The sequence below is a fragment of the Enhydra lutris genome, unplaced genomic scaffold (genome assembly GCF_002288905.1).
Source record: "Enhydra lutris kenyoni isolate GAN:26980312 unplaced genomic scaffold, ASM228890v2 scaffoldscaffold3, whole genome shotgun sequence".
Classification (NCBI taxonomy): Eukaryota; Metazoa; Chordata; class Mammalia; order Carnivora; family Mustelidae; genus Enhydra; species Enhydra lutris.
This window is the reverse complement of record NW_019154087.1, coordinates 63444835-63468383: the sequence shown is the minus strand read 5'-3', so window position 1 is coordinate 63468383 and position 23549 is coordinate 63444835. Positions and strand designations below refer to the sequence as shown.

Here is a 23549-nt window from a genome sequence, read left to right as displayed (position 1 = left end):
GTGTATATGAATAACTAAAGATATAAAAGAACCAAGATAAAAAAAAAAATAGAAGATTCTATTTTTTTTTAAATACAAATTTGAAGAACTTCTAAAAATACGTCACTAAAAAGAAAAACTCATTAATAGGTGAGACAACAGATTAGATAGAAATGAAGAAACCAGAAGAAAGACACGATCACAAGACAGACTGAAAACATGAAAGATTAAGAGACATGCAGGATAGAATGGAAAAAAACTAACATGTCATATATTAGGAGTTCCAAAATACAAATAAAAAAAAAAATGAATAGGACACCTGTCGGTTAAGCAGCTGCCTTTGGCTCAGGTCATGATCCTGTGGTCCTGGGATCGAGCCTAGAATTGGGCTCCCAGCTCAACAGGGAGTCTGCTTTTCCCTTTCCCTCTCACCCTTCCCCCTCCCCCCTGCTTGTGCTCTCACTCTCTCTCAAATGAATAAAAAAAATCTTCCAAAAAAAAAAAAAATAGATAAAATGAAGAAAAGCTATTATTTGTGAGAATCTCCCAGAAAAACACAAATTCTCAAATTTAGGAAGCACAATCACCAATAGATAAGTTATGGTGAAACTATAGAACCCTAAAACCAAAGAAAAAAATCTTAAAAAACCACAAAAACAGATTAGCTGTAAAGTTAAGCAATTAAAACTATAACAGGGACAACTTCAATAAAAGACTAAAACATGGAACAGAACACAATCTTGAAAATATTAAAATTATTGTCAACTAGAATTCTGCATCCAGCTAAACTATATTCAAGAACAAGGGAAATATGAGGAAATTTCTACACAAATAATGAGTTTACCACTCAAAGACCCTCACTAAAAGAACTACTGGGCGCCTGGGTGGCTCACTCCATTAAGCATCCAACTCTTGATTTCAGCTCAGGTCATGATCTGAAGGCTGTAAAGATCAAGCCTCACATCAGACTATGTGCTGGGCCTGGAGCCTGTTTAAGATTTTCTCTCCCTCTTCCTCTGCCCCTCCTCCCCTCAAAAAATTAAAAAAAAAAAAAAAAAAACTACAAAGGGACACACTTCAGAAATAGAACCAAGAAACAGAGTGAGATGCACAACATACATATGAGCCAACCACTCAGTAAACATCGGTAAATCTCAGAACTATGAAGAATATAATCTTCCTGTTCTCTAATATTCAGTGTCTCTGCCTGCAAGAAGTCCCATCCTATGAAACTCAACATGGCCATATGATTTCCCTCGATCAATGAAATATGACATGTCACTTGGGAGCCGAAACTTTAAAGCCTCAAAGTTTAATATTGTACAAAGTTTGAGGAAGGGAATGGCAAGATATAAGCCAAGATCCAGATTATTTTTCTGTCATATTAAAGTATTTGGCCTTTACCCAGAAAAGAATGAAAAACTATAGAAAGATTTTGAAAGGAAAAATCAAATGATCAGATTTTAACTTTACATAAAATACTCCAGTTGTGGCGGGTATTTGCAAGAAGAGACTAGAGAAGCAGGAACCAGCAAGTAAACTAATGCAACTATACAGGAAAAAAGTGACAAGTACTGAACTAGTGCAGTATACTGAAGATGTAGAAGAGAGGAAGGTATACAGAAATATTCAGCATTCCAGATCATATTCCAAACACCAACATTCAAATTAGTGACCCAGAATTATCAGAGAAGAGACCAAAGCACAGCCAAGGTACTGTTAAATATCACTAAAAATCTGAAAGTGCAAATTCGGTTCTTTTTTTTTTTTTTTTTAAGATTTTTTTAAAGTAATCTCTACATCCAACATGGGTCTCAAACCTAGGACCCCAAGATTAAGAGTCACATGCACCACCAACTGAATAAGCCAAGCACCCCTAACTTTGGTTCTATCAAAAAAAGTCAGAATAGAAATGTACTGGCAAAACAATAAAGGACATTAAAAATTCATCCAAATGGGGGCACCTGGGTGGCCCAGTGGGTTGGGCCTCTGCCTTCCGCTTCCATCATGATCTCGGGGTCCTGGGATCGGGCCCTGCGTTGGGCTCTCTGATCGATGGGAAGCCTGCTTCCCCCTCTCTCTGCCTGCCTCTCTGCCTATTTGTGATCTCTCTCTGTCAAATAAATAAATAAAATCTTTAAAAAAAAAAAATTTACCCACATGACATCTCTCCCTCTTTCCCCCTCCCCTGCCACCCTGCCACCCGATTCCAGGTAGGGTTGTCATAGGGTCAGAAATTAAATACCACATTGTAGTTCACTTACATACTGCCATTAGTTTATTCTCCTACAAGTTTTAGATGGGTAAAAGGAGAGGAGATAAAGAATTATTAGTAAAAGATATATGACAGACATCATCACCACCTCCTAATAATTTAATCAATGTAGTCAATATATAAATGTCACAGAGATGACTAATTTTCAACAGACAGGAGTAAGAATGAGGTATACTTGTAAAGTATCAGAAAATAAATCTAATTAACTGAAGGACAGATGTATAGTTAGAGAAATGGGGTACCTAGAGGCCAAAGAATTGACACTTTAAACTCCATGAAGGCAAAGTCCATACCTCTCTTATTCATTGTTTTATTCCCAGCACCTTCCTGACACCATGCCTGGCATACCACATCTGCTACACAAATATTCTCTGAATGAATGAATGAACTGATCTGATTAAAAACAGATACATGTTTAATAGAAGGGAGCAATTTCATTTTATTAAAGCATAAAAGAGATAGATCTAGTCAAAATAGCAACATGTAAAATTATGTTCATAGTTAATTCTTTGACTTCTTAAATGTCTTATTTGAAAATTTAAAAGCTAAACCCTAGTTAAATGTATACTTAATTTATAGGAAGAAAGGATAATCTTGTCCCATAAATTTGAGTATATGATGCTTTATTGAGTAAATCTATCATGAAAACAAATCAACTTCAAGGAAAGGTCAGATAAACATCAGAAGCCTATGAATACATCCTGACAAATAACTAAAGACAACAACTAGTATTACCTTCTGCAACTGATAAACAAAAGCATTATCCTTTCCTATTAATGTATTCACAGTGATCAGTATATAGTCACAAAAAAAATTATTTAAGTCCCACTCTCTTGGGGAACCTGGCTGGTTCTTGATCTCAGAGTTCAAGGCCCACATTGGGGTAGAGTTTACTTAAAAAATAATTTTTAAAAAAAATCAAAAATTTTTTTAAAATCTACTTTCTGATAGGATCAATATACAAGGTCATTTAAATCCTGGAAGTTAGGCTTTTTTTTTTTAAAGATTTATTTATTTATTTATTTATTTATTTATTTATTTATTTATTTGACAGACAGAGATCACAAGTAGGCAGAGAGACAGGCAGAGAGAGAGGAGAAAGCAGGCTCCCTGCTGAGCAGAGAGCACGGATATACTGGCTTGATCCCAGGACTCTGGGATCATGACCCAAGCTGAAGAGGCTTTAATCCACTGAGCCACCTAGGGGCCCCCTTTTTTTTAAGATTTTTTTTTTTTTATTTGTTTGAGAGACAGAGTACACATAAGCAAGAGAGAGAGAGAGCACAAGCAGGGAGAAGGAGAGAGGCAGAGGGAGAGGGAGAAGCAGGCTCCACACTGAGCAGGGAGCACCCTGGCATTAACTGGCTGACCCACCCAGGCACCCCTAAGCTAACTAAATCTTAACCATGAAAGTAAAAAAGCAAATTCCAATATCTTGCATAATGATTAGCTATGTCATTAATTCCAACCAATTCAAAAATCACATTCAAAAAAATAATTAATTAATTAATTGAAATAAAAATAACATTCACTAAAACCTCTCTTTTCCTAACATGCATTTTTGGTATTTAAAGTTGGGCGGGGGGGCCTCGGTGGCTCAGTGGGTTAAAGCCTCTTTGGCTCAGGTCATGATCCCAGGGTCCTGGGATCCAGCCTCGTATCAGGCTCTCTGCTCAGCAGGAAGCCTGCTTACTCCTTTCTCTCTGCCCGCCTCTCTGCCTACTTGTGATCTCGGTTTGTCAAATAAAAAAAATATATATTTTAAAAATATAAAAATTTTAAAAATAAAGTAGTGGGGGGGGGGGGGGGGGTCGGGCTACCTTCCACAAGGCAATCTTGACCATGTTGGGCAGCTCCTAAACAATCTAGATACTTTCCCAGAGTTATTATTCAATTACACAATTGAAAGATGCCTTAAGCCACTTTCTTACATTTAAGGTTTTTTGTAATTATAAACCATATACGGCTTAGCGGTTAAGAGCTCAGTTTGTGGATTCCCTGAGCTTGAATCTCAGCAATATTACTTGCTCAGTGACTTGAGCTAGCTACTTATACTCTCTCAGTTTCACCATTTATAAAGTGAATATTATAATAGCACAGTCTGTTCTGCTGTAACTTACATCTTTGTCTTGCATTACCTCCTACAGGATTGTTAAAGAGTAGAATAATGTAGGAAAAGTGTGGATGTGATCTTGGTTTATATGTAATTTTTTCCAACAGAATTAAAAAGAAATACTTGGAAATATGTAAAGATCTTATGAAAACCTAAAAATCTGCAGAACCGCTTTCCTTTAACACAAATAGTACCTGTTTTAATGACTCCAAGAACTAGTATACTTTTTCCGCAACGTTAAGTATCCAACAATCTGCAAGTACAAAAGAAAAAACTGCAAAGATATTTCTCACTGTATTAAAACAATGTATAAATAAGGGAAGCCATACCTTAGATCAGATTTTTAGTAAGCTAAGAATGTTGCCTACTGGAGTCAAAGAAACCAAGCCTGCATCTCAAAGAAGGAAGCATAAGCTCCACGGTTAGTACCACAAAGTGAATGTGATGCCAACATGAAAATACTAGCAGAGATTTAATGTTCCTAATATTTTCATCGGGATTATCATTGATTTTTTTAGTATTCTGGTCACAAGGAGCCACAGATTTTGAATGGTCCACCCCAATCCTATTTTTCACTCATAAATCCTATTACTTAGTCCACTTTTGCAGAACACAAGGTATTTTGGCAGAAACACCTAATACCTGCCTAACTATGTGAACTATAGGAATTAAACTGGGTTAATACAGCGAACAGAACCTGGCACGCTCAGTTAGTTTTAAATATTGCTATTATCTATTATAACTCAAAATAACATATTAACTTCAATTCAAAAACATATCAATTATCAACATATGTTTCCCCTACCTCAAGAGCCACAGATCATCTTACCAACACCGAAAATAAAAACTGGGAACCCAAAGAATCTTTGAAAATAGATTAAGAACCATAAATCTACCTAATGTTTTAGTGAACTAACAAAATTACCCACTCACACTTCTGGCCACTGGCACTCCCCTTACCCATCCACAGACACCTATAGTAAGGAACATTATTCTAAAATGTTGTGGATTTAGTGTCTGCTTTATGTCTATTAATTTCATAGAAATTTGATATAAGAAGATGAGTTGGTGACAATGTTAATCAATTTTTAATACCGTTATATAATTTTCTTTAATAATTAATATTTTTCCTGAATTTCATATACCAATCAGTCTCTTAAATCTGTGCCTACTTTGTTTCTAGAAAAGATTTGGGTTTTTGTTTGTTTTTTAAAGTTTTATTTAAGCAATCTCTACACCCAGTGTGGGGACCAAACTCACAATCCCATGATCACGAATCACAAGTTTTTCCAACTGAGCCAGCCAGGCACCCCTAGATTTGCTGGCACCCATTTAAAACTGATTAACTATCATATTATTATCAGGCCTGGTTTTTTTTTTTTTTTAAGTTTGATGTATTAAGATAAAACCAACACTTTTTTTTAAAAAGCTTCGTGTTAAAACGTTTTCATATACAAATGCTACTATAAGCTCTGAGATATAATAATTTTATTCAAGATACTGAAGCCCAAAGATCATGAAGACTAGATTCAACTAGATATAAATAGGATTTAACATAAAATACTTGTATTGGGTGCCTGGGTGGCCCAGTCATTTAAGCATGCAATTCTTGATTTTGTCTCAGGTCTTATCTCAGAATCATGAGATCAAGCCCTGCATAGGACTGGCTCAGCACCAAGTCCGCCTGGAATTCTCTACCTCTCCCTCTGCCACTCACCCCCCCCCCACACACATGCTCTCATAAATAAATAAATAAATAGAATTTTTAAAAGATTACATATTTGTATTACCTTATGAGAAAAGTATTTTCACCCAGAAACAACAAAATCCAAACACCTCATCAGAGGCCTAATTACTTTAAATTCTCATAGCTTTATAAGATTTACTGTAGCTTATAAAAATACCACACCAATGAAGTTAGTATTCATTGAATAAAGATCTTATTAGACAAAAAATATCTTTTTCAGTTCCCAAGCAATAATTGAGACCTCATTAGTTTTCATCTTTCTCTAAGAATATACATGGAAAATCCAGCCTCTCAGCTTTCTCTAAAACTGCGATTTTTTTAGAATATGAATTACTAAAAGACTGATAACTCTGGTAAAAAGAAGTCTGAGAAATAAATGCAAACACCTAGATGCAATTTCTAACAAAAATTAGAGCATGAACATCAGATAGTTACATAACCTTAAAAGTCATTTGGTGTCCAATTTCCCACCCAAAGTAAGAATCCGCACTACAAAATCCCTAATATGCAAATTTCCACAAACTCCATCATCAAGACATTCTGTACCTGACACAGCACATTTCAGTCACATATATTACCCTTATACAAATCCAATTATCATCAGAAAAGATATACAAAGTTATCAGAAAAGATATACAAAGACACACAAAACACCTTTAAAATCTAAAACGATTAGTATTTGATGCAATTAGTTTAGCAAATTAGAAAGAATTCATGTACTCTCTACATTTCTTTATTGTTTTTCTTTTGTTTTTTACTTTGTGTATTGTCCCAACAGCTTTCAAGCCAAGACTCACTAGAAACACTCACTAAATACAAGTAGGTCTCTGAGTATATATATCCCATTACATGACATAATACTAGAAAAAAGAAAAAACTACTTTAAAGCAGGTTATAAGAGAATATCCTGAAAATAAATTAACAAAATTATTTCTTAGTGGTTAAACAGATAGTGAGGTAACTCAAAATTTCACAATGAAAAATTCAAGCTACCTGAAAAGTATCTTCATAAGAAATAGGAAATAGTGAAAGAAATATGGATTAAGGTCTTAACAACATATCTTTTGCAGGAAAGAACAACAACAACAAAAAACTAGGCTTCCTAATGATTGTAATTTATCAATGATAAGATTAGGAAATTTCCATTTAATTTAACAAACATTTTTGAAGTACCAACACTAAAAAATTCTAGAGGTACAAAGATAAATAAGACAATTTACTATCTAAATACTATAAAACAAAAATGCATTCTGAATACTTTTCTTTCACATATACAAAAAACTATTAAAACTATTTTTATTTTTTTAATCTTTTTTTTTAAGATTTTATTTATTTGACAAGAGATCGCAGAGAGGCAGGCAGAGAGAGAGAGAGAGAGAGAGGAGGAAGCAGGTTCCCTGCGGAGCAGAGAACCCGCCCGATATGGGGCTAGATCCCAAGACTTTGGGATCATGACCAGAGCAGAAGGCAGAGGCTTTAACCCACTGAGCCACCCAGGCGCCCCTATTAAAACTATTTTAAAGAATATATGTTTGGAAAGAGAGACTTTATAATATAAAAATTAGATATACTAGATAAGTTAGGCTAGGTCAGTTTGAAAAACAAAAAGCTTTCTCTATTTACAAATAAAAATTCTGATTTTTCAGTTTTCCAAATGATTTCTCAATTTAAAATGAACTAATTTTAATGGAAACATGAATGGGTACCTGCAGGGACTTAAATGATCAAACCTATCACCTCAAAGGAACTATGAAGCTTTTAAAATTCATCAGTTCACCTACATGTCTTTTGATTGTCAACATTAATAAACAAACAGTATCTACTCATGACCTACATAAATGTTCATATACTTTGAACCACTTATTCCACTTCTAGAAATTTCAATATACAAAGCTACCTAAAGAAGCATCAATAGCAAAAAAAAAAAAAAAAAGTTTTTTTTTTTTTACTCAAATAATTCATCTCCTCCTACAGTGAAAACTATAAAACATTGATTAAAGAAATTAAGGAAAACCGCAAGAAATGGAAAGACAGTCCATATTCATGGGATGGAAAACTCAATATTCCTCAAAGTTAACTACAGATTCAACACCTCCCCATCAAAATCCCAGCCTGCTTTTTCACAGAAACAGACAAGCTGATCCTACAACTAATGCAAAAATGCAAAGAACCAAGAATAGCCAAAACAACCTTGAAAAAAATAAAAGGACACACATCCCTATTTCAAAACTTACTACAAAGCTAGTAGTAATTAAGTAATTAATTAAGAGAGTGGCTGTGGTAAAGAACAGAAATACAGATCAAAGGAAAAAAGTCCAAATAAATCCTTACACTTATGGTGAACCAATTTTTGACAAAACTCAGCAGGAAGAATACCTATTTCAACAAAGGGTGGTAATACCCAAATACAAAAAGGTGAATTTAGACCCTATCTCATTCTGTCACATACAAAAATCAACTCAAAATGGGAGCACCTGTCTGGCTTAGTCAGAGGAGGGTGGGACTCTTGATCTCAAGGTTTGAGCCCCATGTTGGGTATAGAGATTACTTGAACATATAAAACCTTTTTAAAACATCAACTCAAAATGGATCACAGGCCTAGATGTAAGAGCTAAAACTATGAAACATCTTGAACACAGGATGTAAATGTTCTAAAATTAGATTGTGGTAATGCCTGCACAGCTCTGTAAACAATAAAAATCACTAAATTGTTTACTAAAAACAAGTGATTTTTTTATGGTATATAAATTATACCTCAGCAAAGGTGCTTAAAAACAAGTCTGAAAAATCACAATGACTATTAAATAAATTCAGAAGGAGTACATAGTATATTGCAGAGCCAATAAGGCTGATAACAGCTATATAGAAACAAAAAATTATAAGGTTGGAATATGATGATTTAACTATCTAAACTACAAATCTTAAAATAACAGTAAATACTTATAATAGCACTCAATGTGCCACACATTATTTTAAATGTTTTACAAGTATTTATTCATATAATCCTGGCTAAGTGTAGTTTCCCCCTTGTACAGAGGAAAAACTATGGTACAAAGAGTTTTTTAAAAACTTGCTCAAAATCGCAATAGGATGTTGAGTTCATGAATGACTTTTTTCCTCTTTAAACAAATACCTTTGAAAAGAATAGTGGACATCATTGGTTGCTTATCTAACTATTCATTTACCCTTTCAATTTTTTTTTTTTAAAGATTTTATTTGAGAGAGAGAGGGAGAGAGTGCATGCATGCAAGCAGCCAAGGGGCAGAGGAAGAAAGAATCCCAACCAGGCTCTACACCCAGCATGGAGACTGACTCAGGGCTAGACCCCAGGACCCCAAGAACATGACCTGAGCCAAAGTCAGACATTTAGCCAACTGAGCCTCCCAGGTACCCCTACCCTTTCAATCTCTTGCCCAGATTTTTATTTGTGTATCCACCTCTCACCAGACAGGCCACGTAGTTCAGAGAAAATTAACCCCATCCTTAGGTATAGTAGTTGGCCCTGGTTTGCTTAAGCCAATCAACCATTTCAAAGACCATAGTCACTCATTCAGTAATCAGGTCCAGACCCTCATTTGGAATGTTAGGACAGTGAGGCTCTCCCAAGAGATGTGAACAAAAATATATATGGTCCCAACCACCACTGGCAGCCATCCTACAATCATGAGAGGAACAGCAACAGACTGAAGAAAGCAGAAGAGAAACGGAAAGAAAGTGATCTTTAATATTACTGTATTACCGTAAGTCTTGCCCTACCTTTGGACTTGGAGATAAATAAGCCTATAAATCCTTTTTACTGTGTTTAAAACCAGTTCAAGTTTTCTATGACTTATAACATGATGTACAAATTTATGGGGGTTGGGGGAGAACATTAAGAAGCATTTTGTGTTATCTTTTTTTTATTTTTTTAAACTTGCTAATTTGTTACTATCTTTCTAATAAATCTTCATATAAATGCTTGAAAAATACCTGCAATTTTATATGTCTCACACAGTAGCTTGTAGTATTTTAATCGGACATTTTAAAATGTTATTTTTTTTAAATATTAATTTCCAATTCTTCCTGAAAAATCAAAAGGTATGACACCTTTGGGCCCATGTTACTATCATCCAACAACAAACCAGAATGGAACAGAAGCTGCCTCTCTAAGTCTGTAAGTACACCGTCTGCAGACAGTCAATACAAATGGAGCCTCTATGTGATATGCTCAGCTCTTATAGTTATTGTAAGTTTGCACCGTTAATATCTTTAGCATGACCTATATCAAATGACATATAGTGAGTCATGAAAAATTATATTCCACTTTTTAAGATTTAACATTTTAATTAAAATAATATACTTTTTAAACAAATTTTATTAAAACATGTATTTGTCACTAGCCCATGGGAAACACTTTTCTTGAATTGAATACCTTTAAAGACCTGATGGAAGTTAAACTCAGCAGCAAGTCTCTGAAAACATGCCAATACCTTAATTACTCTGGGTCCAAATGTCTGACAAATTATTTTAGCACACAGATAAGAAAAAATGAAATGGTTTGAAGCTGCAACAAGAGAAATGTAAAAGTTGCCTAGAAGTTTGAAACACTTGAATACACAGGTGTACTATTAATCAAAACTTACCTTTAAAACAGATTTGCAAAAGAAATTACAAGAACGGTGGTAAATTTCAAAGGAATTTTAGTCAAGTTACAGTAAGGTCAAGCTACATTAGCAAATTTAGGAGAGAGCACTTTGTAAAGAACTCTGGATGTATGGCTCTACCACTAATTTGGACAACTCCAGGGAAAGGAGAAGTTATTAATTTTAACAGCACAGATATTATTACTTAAAGCAGCTAACATGTAATCAGTAAAAAACAATCAGTAGGACATGATCTATTTTAACAAAATGCATCAAAAATAGGAAAAAGTTATAATAGCTATAAATAGTAGTTTAAACTTACTAATGAAAAATCCAGTGAAGGTAGTAGAATAAAGCAGAACACACATAAGGAAGGATTCAGTCATACTGGTAATATACTGGCTAAGTAAGACAGACTCACAGGGCTTATAGCATTGTAAGACTTAACTTACACATATTACATATTCTTCTGTCTGTATTCTAGTTTTTCACAATTTTATACATTTTAATCCAATATACTGACTATAAAAAGTATAATGATAACTTTCTACATCCGCATGCCAAGTAAAGAAACAACTGAATGGCCAGAAAAATGTTTTTGCTTTAAAGCAGTTTTTTGTTTTACTCTTTAAAGCAGTTTTGTGAAAGCTATTTGAATGTTAGAGGGAGAAATGGGGGGCATCTGGGTGGCACAGTCAGTTAAGCCTTGGATTGACTTGGCCTCACGTCATGATCTCAGGATCATGAGATCAATCCCCAAGTCAGGTGAATCTGCTTAAGATTCCTTCCCTCTCCCTCTGCCCTTCTCCATCCCCCCAGCTCATGCTCATTCTCTCTTAAAAAAAAAAAAAGAAATGAATTATACTGATGGAGAGTTCATCATTAATATTAGGTGTCCTTATATGAGGAAAGTTATGCCTGAGCTATAAATACCTGCTCAGAGAAGCAAACAATTCTACATCAACTCAACAGACAGATATACTCCTAGAAAGGTGGCCATTCTAAGAATCACCAAATAGTAGGCAATCCACTCAACCTTTCAGTGTCTCTGTCTACTCATCCATAAAATGAGATATATATTAAACAGTTGTTCAAAGAAGAATTTAAAAACATATGTAAATCACTTGACCCACCGCCTGGCACACAGTAAACATAACTTTTGTAAAATCATGATTATTAATATTTCCTTCTTTAAGCAGAATTAAGATTAAAGCTGGTAACTATCAGGAAATATTTAGGTGCTGCAGTACTAACAATGTTGAGATGGACCAGTTTACCAGATTCCCAAAACTTCAGTTCTCAAGATTTTCTAAAGACTGGCCAAGACCTTACATATCCATGAAGGAACATGGTACTGTTCCTTCATGGTACTGTAAGGTAGAATGGAAAAGGGAGGAACTAATCTAATTCTGTGCTCTACATGAGAAGAGAATGACCGTAAGTAAAGAAGAGGTGTAACTGAACAGAGTTTCCCTCTCCTTTTACAGGACACCTATTACTCTGAAAACATTAGCTGTGCAGAATTTAACCGATAATCTTGTATCTCTAACAGGCCTACAATTATAGACAGCATATAAGCAAACCATTCCTACAAACTTTGGATTTCCTTAATAAAATGCAGGTGACTCATATTTGGTGATCCACCTTCACACAGGGCATTCTAAAGGAGTTCGAATCCTCCTTCTGCCAGAGGAATGTTGTATTTCATACACAAACAACTAATTATGGGCTATATCACTACCACAGACTTCTGTTTGTCATCCAAGGAACATGAGGTTTAGAAACAGAAAAAGAAACCTTAAAAAAAAAAAGTCTATTTTCAAGTCTGTTTTGAGGTAAAGGAATGAATCAATTTACCATTTATCTCCTTGAGACTTACACACTTCTTAAGACCACAAACACACTAGATCCCCAAAGTTTTGATAATTGTTAAAACTGGATAATGGATACTAGAGAACTATCCTGTTTTTGTATATATGTGAACATTTCCATAATATATAGTTTTTTTAAAATGTGTATATATGTGTCTGTTCTTTATAAACAAATAGTAGAGAAATACCCTATTATTCAAAAGTTTTTATACTCCAAAAGTAAGTGAATTTCATTTAGCTCCTTTCTCATTCTAGAAGTTGTACTGCAGGTGACCAGACTATTAGTAAAGGTCTAGTTAAGGAAATAATTAACTGCCCTGGAATAAAACAAGCCTAATCTTGAAAACACAGAAGCAAAAGGGAAGAGTACTAAATAGTTATTACAGTCATTATACATTCATATTTGTTCCCATCCGTTATCTTCCTAACACAGGTAAGTAGGCAGAAGAGGTGGAAGTATTTTTAAGGCCAAACTTACTTTTCATTCTATAAACTGATGGAGAAGTTGCAGTAAAGAAATTTAAGACATCCCCATTAGAAATAACCATTTCTAGAATGGAGTAGAAAAAAAGTATTGCATATCCACCTTTCAAAAATAACCTTCAAAGTTCAGAGTATAACCAGCAGCTTCCAAAGACCAAATATGCTTTACAACTAGACATGAATTTACCAAAGAAATAGATTTGGTTAGACTGCATCTGCCACAATCCTCTTCAAACTACCATTCAGTTTTCACAAGATGTAACCCAAATCCATTCCAAAATTCAATTTTTGTTAATTATGTCTAAAATAAAACTGATCAAAATATAAATACTAACTTTGTAGCAAATTAATCTTTCATCATGAACAAATCTTTGTTCATCTATGAACAAAACTTTCATGTTCAAAACTTACAGCAAAATGCAACCTAGGCCAACTCAAAAGAGTAAGTAGTACATAGGGCATTTATTTCTCAAGTCCAAAAAAAAGACAAAAATATCTTCAAAATGTTGAAGAGAAATGCAGACTTAGTTATATACATCCCAAGAAAAAACAATGTTTATATAATAAAACTCCCCCACCGGAACCCCCACAAAATACTTCCAAGCGACAATTATTTCCTTAGCACAAAAGTGGTACCGGTTCAATATCACAAAACCTGAAGCACCTAAATTTACATAATTCCTCTTAAATTGAAAAATACAAAAAATTCTTTCATTTAGGTCAGTAGAATTTTGTGCTTCTATCCATGGAAAAAGCCATCATCAGTCTGAGTCAAGCACATGGCTCCAGCTTCAACGTCTAGTTCCCCAACCCACTCATAAGAATATATGCTTACAAAATAGGTATCTACTTACCAGGTTAAAGACAGTTTCTACAATATCCCTATTGGATACTTCTCCAACTTCAACCAACCCCGTCAACACGGCAAATTTCATTCTGATGCCCCTGATGGGGAGCCCTGGTTTCAGGGACAATGCACCCTCTTCAGCAGAGGTTTCTTCTTTCCCTCCACCTCCCCCGTCATCACCTGTTGGTGGCGGGGAAGGGACATTATTGTCTTCACTAGCCATTGCTAGCTAGTTCACGAGAAAGGACAACTCAGAGTCACTACGGGACAGCAGTTGCTGCACTAGGAATAAGCACACACACGCAACACAACAGGAAAAGGGTCACTCTTCCAAGTTGTGGAGAAACCCCAAAAGCAGTTGATGGGGAAAGTCCTTGGCGTCGCCCTCCTCCTCTTGGAGAATATTTGTCCAATCTCTCTCCCCGAGGCTGACAACAACGCCAAACCCTATTGGAAGATTAGATAAATGTTAAATACGCTAGGTTTTGTTTTGGGTTTTCGTGGGGGGGGGGGGGAATAGTTACTGTCTGTCAAATAAGTTGCTAAAGGGACCCTACTACCAGCCACCCGCTACCCTCCCTGGCTCAAAGAGGTAGGTTCTGAGTGAAGGCGGGTTCAAGAGGCCCCTGAACAGGTTCACTCCTCCCCCACACTCTCGCAGGTTCCAGGCGCAGGGCTACCTCTCCTCACAGGTGCACGGAAAGAGAAACTGTCGCTGGGAAATGAAGGGTCCGAGGAAAAGAAGGGGTCCCCAAGCTAACACAGAAGTAGAAAGTTCCTCCTCACCCAGATACTCCGGACTCGTCCTCACCCCCCGCCAGGGAGCCGCGAGACGGAGGTGGCGGCGGAGATCCAGGGCAGGAAAAGGCGGGGGAAGGGGGCGGTGATTACTCTCAACGCTCGGCCCAAGGGGAGGAGTGGAGCACTCAAGCACCTGAGGTTCGACGGCGAGCGGAGGGGAGGTGTGTGTAGTGGCTAGGAGGGAGGAGAGGCCCGGCGGCGACGGCGAAGAAGGGAGGGAGGAGAGAGGTTAGTGCACCTGGTCGCAGCCTCCAAGTTTCCCTAGTCCGCTCCCCGGGAGTCCGCGGCTGCACAGAACTCCATGGCTTCCTGGCCCACCCGACCCCTGCGCTCAGCCTTTGCAAAAACAGCCGCCCTGGCGCTATGGACACCCCGGCTGAGGCTGCCAGCGGTGGTGAGATTGCTACTACCACAGCTCGCTCTCCCACGGCTCGCACGAATGTCCCTGTGCCCACTGAAGCTACTCCTCGCCGCCATGACAGCGCCGAGGGCTGCCAGGCGCGGCGTGCGCGTGCGCGAGGGCGCGGGACGGTGGGGCGGGCGCCCGCGAAGGCGGAGGCAACCGTGTGGCGGGGTGGGGAAGCGCGGGCGGCCTGGGGGGGCGCGAAAGGGCGGAGGTGCTAGGCGCGGGCTTGCAGGCAGGACTACGTGTGAGGGTGGGCACCCTAGCGGGAGCGTTGCCCAAATTACACCATGTGTGTCTCGGACCGGCAAGAAGAGACATTTCCTTCCAGGAGCAGACTCTCTCCGCACACGCACACATACACCTTCCACCCCCCGACCTGGGAAAGTGCTTTGACAAGTGCTGAGGTGATTCTGAAGCTTCTTCCGTTGTTAAGTTACCGTAGGGTATCCTAGCGCGGAGCGAACCCGCCTCACGTTTCCAAGGTGTTTTCTTGGACTTGAAAAAGGACACCTGAGGGACTGCTACGACGAGCCAGAGAAGTGGCAGCGCTGGAGCTAGCGAGGCTGCTTTCCTTGTCTAAAGGGAGCAGAGAGTCCCCACCCCTGACTGCTTTCAGCTGCTGCCCGCCCGCGGCGCTCGGCGAAGACTTGGAGAGAGATTTCCACTGGGATGCCCCAGCAGCTGCCACCAATTGGAAGAGGATGGGAGGGGGAACGTGTCCACGAGGAATGGGAAAGATTCCTTGCTTTGCAGCTGCCGCCCCACCAAACCTCTCCCACATTCTAAGGGAGGGAGGATTCCTGAGACAGTTGCTCCAAACAGCGCGGAAGGGGGGTTAATTTTGCCTGAATATCTCAGGGGTTTTTTCACTCTTGAAATTTTCCAATGTGAAAGTTAGGTTCGCCTCATTCTCAGATCAGTCCTAAGTTACCTTAGGACTGAAATCAGCACTGGTCATCGTAATGTGTCCTTCCCCTCCACCCCCACTATTTACAATAAAGTATTCCTCCTGATGCATTAGTGAAAAACAAGTATCGTTAAAGAAAATGGGTTTTCACCCTTATGTACTCTTTGAAGTCATAAGGCCTTAAAAAATAATGATGTTTAATATACTAGTGAAAATGAAAGTGAAGCAAAAAGTGAGGTCAAATGAAATACCATGGAGGAGCCAGAAGAAAAAATATATTGGTTTGAGAAACGAAATAATTGCCTAAAGAAACGGTTACTTGAGATGGGCTTGAAAAGGAAACTGAATTTCAACTGTCACATGGAAATTTGTGGAGGGAGGGAGGTAACATGAGAAAAGACAAGAAGCATCATCGTACCTTCTTCAGAAAAAACGTACACCTTTTAAAAACACTAAAATGAATTTGACTTCACCAAATCGCATCTTGTTGCAAATGTTTGTTAAAGGCTTGTTTTATATAAGTGGATTTAAATATTCCAAAGGTGAGGCAGACATTTTTCTCATAATCTGAATTGGTGATTCATGTATTGCCAGGGTAAGGGGCAAGCCACATCAACGGCTTGCCTTTCCTTAAATCCCGAAAAACTAAACACCTCAGATTTAAATTTCAGACTGTGGGATACTTGGGTGGCTCAGTATGCCTTCACTAGGTTGTGATCCTGGGGTCCTGGGATCAAGTTCCCCTTTGGGCTCCTTCCTCAATGGGGAGCCTGCTTTCTCCCTCTGCCTGCCTGCTGCACCCCCTGCTTGTGCTCTAACAGATAAATAATTAAAATATTTTTAAAAAATAATTTAAAAGTTTGTATTTACTTATTTATTTCAGATTCCTAAATGAATAAGTCTGGAATAAGAGGGAGTGGGGTGTGCCTGAAGTAAAGAGAAAAACTTCACTTGACCTTTAACACATATGTAGGGAAGGAGACAGGGAGGTACATTTGAGGTAGAGAGGCATTAATGAAAGGCTTCTATTATAGCATTTTGTCTCCCCAGATGTGGGCAAATAGTTGGGCAAATTGAGTATGTTAATATATCTGGCATATAATTGCTAGTAAAGTATTTGCTAAATAAATAAATGTCTGCCATTAAGAAGAAGCAGATGACAACATGTCCTAAACACAGTGTGGTCACAGTTACTCAATCTAAATGACTGGGACTAAGGTTTGTTGCTGTCATTGATTTGCCAGCTCACTGTTAACACTATTCTACTGTTGAAACAAAAGAGACATAAGGCAATTACCCAAATATTTCCCAAAAAAATTGTCAACTATTTTTTACAGTTTTTCAGAATTATCCACCTCCTGCTTTACTTTACCTCTGGTTACAGTATAATACCTGGCAAAAAAATGGGAGTTCAGAAGGAAGCATATGGAAGGCGGAAGAGGAAACTTCACTCCTAGCCATATTTAGAATAAAATAGCTGTGGATTATTGTTTAGGTCAAAACAATAGAATCAGTGCTTCAGGGCGAATTATCTATCCATCAACTATTAAGTTCTTTCATGGCACCATCCTAAACATTGTAGGTACTCAATACATATTATGTAGGTTGAGTTGAAACTCTAAAGATAACTTGCTTTAATTTTTCTCACCTGAAAGTACTTGCTTGAATCTATACACCTACTATCAGTTAGAGAGGGCAGGATCTTGGTATAAATGGCTATCTTAATACGAAAAGCAGTTTTACCAGTTGTTAAAAGGTATTTATATTTTTGGTACTACAATGGATGGTTTCTAGTCAAAAGATTTCATATAAAGGTGAGTTTACAAGGCTGCATTACTTGTATCCCTATATTATATGTTCAAATGCTATACAAAAAGGAAGAAAGTAGGGAAAAGGATTACCTCCTATAAAGCCAGGCTCAAGTTCTTTTTATCCTCATTGACTTTGTATTTCTTGTCCATCACCATCTTGACAGAATTAAGGACTAAAATTTTTCATAATTTTACTTGCCTTCAGCATAATGTTAAAAACCATAGCAGGAAAAAAAAAAAAACAGTAGATTCAGAACAGGAAGCCTGTGCATAACTCAGAGAAACTCAAGCAAAGAGAATGTAATTTCATGGTGAAATCAAGGAGATTATTGATCTATAAACCCTTTCCTATATACAAAGAAAATTTTGATAGCAAAGATGCGATGGAATTTTCTTTCTACCAGAAAGGATACCCAACTTACCCAAATGTAACTTATTGGCATTTTGCTAGGGTATAGATGAAATGATAATTTAGGGGAAAGGTACCACCCACATGATTTGCTATGAGCCTGGATGTGTTTCTCTGGATTTGGAGTTTCTTCAAATTGTTATTTCTCGTGGTATATGGTATGATAGACTGGAAAGTACATGGTCCTGGCTTGCAGCACCCTCTTTGTGATAAAATGAAACATTCATTAAATCTTATTAATGTAAAATAAATTTTTTATGTTAGTAGTCTTTATTAATGACATTTTTATTGGGTGTTAGATTCTAGGAACAATTAAATTTAAAAGAAAAAGCCATTACCTTCTCTAATAGTTGGAAACTCAAAAAATTTTAAGATTAAAAGTTTTTTTGACTGATTTTTTTTTTTTAAGATTTTATCCATTTATTTGTCAGAGGGAGAGAGAGAGCACATGTACGGAGAGCAGCAGGCAGAGCAGGCAGGAGGAGAATCAAGCACCCTGCTGAGCAGGACCCTAAGATCACTACCAGAGCTGAAGGCAGATGCTCAAGTGACTGTGCAGCCCAGGCATCCCTGATTAATTGCTTAATATCTAAAAGTTCAAAATGATCCACATCAACCTACTACATTTTGGGAATTTTTACATTCTTTTTTCCCTTGTGTATGTCACACAAGAGGTAGAGCTTTGTAAAGGGCAACTCTACTTTCAGCAAGTAAGCTAGCCAAGACATACTTTTTAAGACATAAAATATTAATGCAGTAGTTAGTGTATTTGGCATGGACATAGACTAGGTTGGTTGATTTGTCTTTTCTACTTTCCCATCTCTGTTTTGTTCTTAAGTAGTGTGTAAATAGGTTATCTCATTTGCAGTGTTCTCTTATGATAAGTTAAAAGCTGTCATGTACTACAATGAAATGTACCACCACCCCCATCCCACCTTTGCAATCTATTTAAGTGTATATCCCTAGAATAACTATTGGTCTTGTTAGCTAAATTCTGAATTTTTGTCCAGTGAGGTCTCTGAGAGGTCAGTGTGTCCCCTGAAAGTAGCAGGTTACTGTTTAAGTCATCAAATAAAAGTGGGGGTGTTCACATAGGAAATGAGACACCGGGAGAATGACTTCAAGCAGATAGGAGAAGAAATTACTTTTTTCCAGCCCCCACTCTCTGGATTTGAACTTTTCATTTCCTCATAGTACTCAAGCTGAGGGGAGAAAGATGACTTCTGTCATATGGAGGCATACTTGGAGCATTCCTTCTTGGAAGCCAAGCTAGGTGGAGAGGCTATATAAAGAAAAATCAAGACCTTCCAGTCAACAGCCCCAGCTGAGTTCCCAGCTGAGTTCCCAGCCAACCACCAGAACCAACAGCCTACCATGAGAGTGAGCCATCTTGGATATTCCAGCCAGGTTGAATCCTCAGATGACTGCAGCACTGCCAACACCACATGGTTTAGAAGAGCACAGTTGGATCCAGTTAACCCACAAGAAATTATAAGAGATAATAAGTACTTGTCAATTTAAGCGACTGAGTTTCAGGGGTGTTTCTTACATAGCAATAGATAGAACAACATCAGATAAAAACATATTGTATAGTTTTGGGTTACTCTCCTGACCATATTACTTTTTTCTGTCCCCAGTATAAACTTTTATAAACTATTCCAGCCTAGTCACATCCATGTTGTAATTTGGAGTCCCCATAACTGGGCCCATATCTTAAAGAGGATGGTAGCAGAGATCCTCAAGGGAAGGGGAATTATGTGGGATCACATTTAGGGTTATAAGGTCCACAAGAAATTTTCCAGGGAGGTTTTCTCTTTATTGCTGAAAAGAGTTAGATTTAATTTTATTCAAGAAAGCATCCATTTTCTTGTAGACACCAAATTATTTTCTTTGCTGAGAAATGTGCAGCCACGTGGGTAAGGCAAACATCTATTAAGACAGGGGGAAAAGTGTTCAAGTCCACTAATAATTTTTAAAATGGGGGTGTCTGGATGGCTCACTCAGTTAAGCATCTGCCTTTGGCTCAGGTTATGATCCCAGGTCCTAGGGATTGAGCCCCACATCAGGCTACGTGCTCAGCAGGGAGCCTGCTTCTCCCTCTCCTGCCCCCCACCACCTTGTGCTCTCCCCTTGTCAAATAAATAAATAAAAGTCTTTAAAATTTTTTAAAATGTTAATTAAGATAATAATGAGATAATATTTTTTACTTCTCATTGCAAATATTTATAGTACCCAGTGTTGGCAAAGGGGAAATGTGCACTCTCATTTGCTGCAAATGTAAGACATCACTGAGAGGCAGTTTAGCAATATAAACAATATACTGCTCTTCCACTGAGGAATGTGTCCTAACCTGAATATAACCCGGTAGATCAGAGGCAGAGTTAAAATCATGTTTATTTTAGTAGTATTTATAATTTCCAAAACTTAGAATCTACATATCTAACACACACACACCAAAAAAACAGCTATATAAATTATGTTTCTTCCACACAATGGAATTCTCTGTAGCCATTAAAAATAGCATTGGAGATAGTTAATAACCACAGAATATTTTCATGATACATTAAGTCAGGGGACTCTACTTTTTTGTGTCATATACCACTGATGATGTGGTACTGATTAGGACCAAAAGATATTTAAAGCAATAAAAATTCAATCAAAGAAATGAAGATCATTCCAAAAAACAAAACAAAAAAAAAAAACCATGTGCTGAGTGATTCTACATATTAAGCACCTCATTAGACCTTTAGGTAAAAGAAAAATCCAGTCCCTGCCTTGGGGAGTCACAGTCTAGTCTTTGGGACTGATATTACAATGCAGTATGTTAAACCTACGAAAACCTAAAAGAGAGACTTTCAAGAAAAATGTGATACCAAAGCTGAGTATTAAAGGATAAATAGGAATAAGCCAGATGAAAAAGTCAGGGAAGGTTATCCCACAATACAAAAAGTCTCCAGAGTGGTTGGACATTTTGGACTGAGAAGAAAATTTAGTCCAATTGTCACTCTTAAATAATAGATTTTTTCTTCTGGATAGAGCTATAGAGAAGCAATAAGCTTGCTTTATAAATAAATATTTAAAAACACATCCTACCACCCACACTTTGATCACACCCTCTTTATAGGTATTCTTTGTGTATGAAGAATCTAAGTGTGGGTAACTCTCATCCCATGACATTAGATGGTATTGTGATTGCCTAAAATGTCATTACAGTGTTTATTGTCCCTGCACAAAGGGGGAAATAGAATTGACTCTGTGCTTACACAATAAGCAGCAGGAGGGCGATTGAATAGATTATGATACATTCTTGGTTTTATTATGAATGAAAATTAGGTTAGCGTAACCAAGACTCCCAATCCTAAATTACATTTGTTACAGGAAAATGGTAAGTGTAGGAAAAGCAAGTAGATTGTTAATAAGAAGTTGACTAGAGGGGCGCCTGGGTGGCTCAGTGGGTTAAAGCCTCTGCCTTCAGCTCAGGTCATGATCTCAGGGTTCTGGAATCAAGCCCCGTATCGGGCTCTCTGCTCAGCAGGGAGCCTGCTTCTTCCCCTCTCTCTCTCTGCCTGCCTCTCTGCCTGCTTGTGATCTCTCTCTGTCAAATAAATAAATAAAATCTTAAAAAAAAAAAAATAAGAAGTTGACTAGAGATGAAGCTGGAGAGGTGGAATGGACCAAAGTAAACCAGGCCAAGGACTGGACTCTATCATGAAGGGAACTTAATGCCTTCAGATTTCAAACTGTAAAGTGATAGGATTTTACCAGCCTCTTAAGAAAAATCACTACCCAGCTAGCTAGCTACCCAACTCCATTATACATAAATATATATATATATATATATGTTTGGGTGGAATCATCCATTGTACAGCATTGGTGGGAGGCAGGGTTTATATTACTTAAATAATTTGCATTTAAAAAGGTGCAAAATGGTATGGGATAATGAGATGATTAACATATTCATTAAATGAGGGTACATCATTTTAGGCTTTTGCCTCAAAATATTGAGAAACTGAAGATAAAGTTAAGATTCGTAGATTATCTCTCCATAGATACCATGCTATCTGATGAGGAGCTATGGAAGTTTATAAATACTATTTAGCTGTTAAACAAATACTTGAATTGAAACATATTTGGAAGGTTGATGTTCCTGTGTGTGGCACACACTTCTAGGAAAATATATTGCTACTAGTAACCACATGAAAAATGAAATTGGACCCCTATCTTACATCACTCAAAATTAACTCAAAATGGATTAAAGACTTAAACATAAAACCTGATACTAAAAAAACACCTAAAAGAAAACAAAAGAAACTCCTTGACATTGATCTTGGTGATGTATTTTTGCATATGATACCGAAAGCCCAAGCAGCCAAAGTAAAAGTCAAGAAGCGGGATGACATCAAACTAAAAAGCGTCCTTACACACACACACACAAATCAACAAAATGAATAAGCAGAGCTGAAGAATGGGAGAAAATATTTGCAAACCATATATTGTATAAGCGGTTAATATCCAAAATATATAAAGAACTCATATAGCTCAAAAACAACAATAACAAAACAATCTGATTTAAAAATGAGCAGACAAACAAAATAGACATTTTCCAAAAAAAGACATCAAAATGGCCAGTAGAGGGGTCCCTGGCTGGCTCAGTTGATAAAGCATGCGACTCTTGATCTCAGGGTTGTGAATTCGAGCCCCATATTTGATATAGAGATTACTTTAAAAAAAATCTCTTTTAAAAATGGCCAGTGAGGGGCGCCTGGGTGGCTCCGTGGGTTAAAGCCTCTGCCTTCAGCTCAGGTCATAATTCCAGGGTCCTGGGATAGAGCCCTACATCGGGCTCTCTGCTCAGCAGGGAGCCTGTTTCCCTTCCTCTCTCTCTGCCTGCCTCTCTGCCTACTTGTGATCTCTGTCTGACAAATAAATAAATAAAATCTTTAAAAAAAAAAAAAAGGCCAATGAATTCTGGCACACTGAAAAGAAATAAAAAATAAATAAATTTTTTAAAATGGCCAGTAAGTCCATGAAAAGATGCTCAACATCATTAATAGACAGAGAAATGCAAATCAAAACTACCTCACACTTGTTAGCCTGACCACTATCAAGAAGCCAACGACAACAATGTTAGTGAGGATGTGGAGAAAAGGGATCCATTATACACTGTCAGTAGGAATGCAAATTAGTGCAACCACTTTGGAAAACCATAGGGAGGTTCCTTAAAAAATTTAAAGTAGAATTACCATATAATCTGGCAATTCCTTATACTCATAAGTAT

At 37.3% G+C, this 23549-nt stretch overlaps 1 protein-coding gene across 1 annotated transcript in view; it reads right to left on the bottom strand.

Annotated features, from left to right (window-relative positions):
* Nucleotides 1–15021, bottom strand: part of LOC111153330 (LPS responsive beige-like anchor protein) — a 754899-nt gene extending 739878 nt beyond the window's left edge. The window contains exons 1-2 of the mRNA XM_022512304.1: nt 14724–15021; nt 13945–14384 (exon numbers count right to left, since the gene is read on the bottom strand). Of these exons, the coding sequence (XP_022368012.1) occupies nt 13945–14160 (216 nt within the window). The 5' untranslated portion in view covers nt 14161–14384; nt 14724–15021. The remainder of the gene's footprint in view (nt 1–13944; nt 14385–14723) is intronic.
* Nucleotides 15022–23549: the final 8528 nt, after the last annotated feature.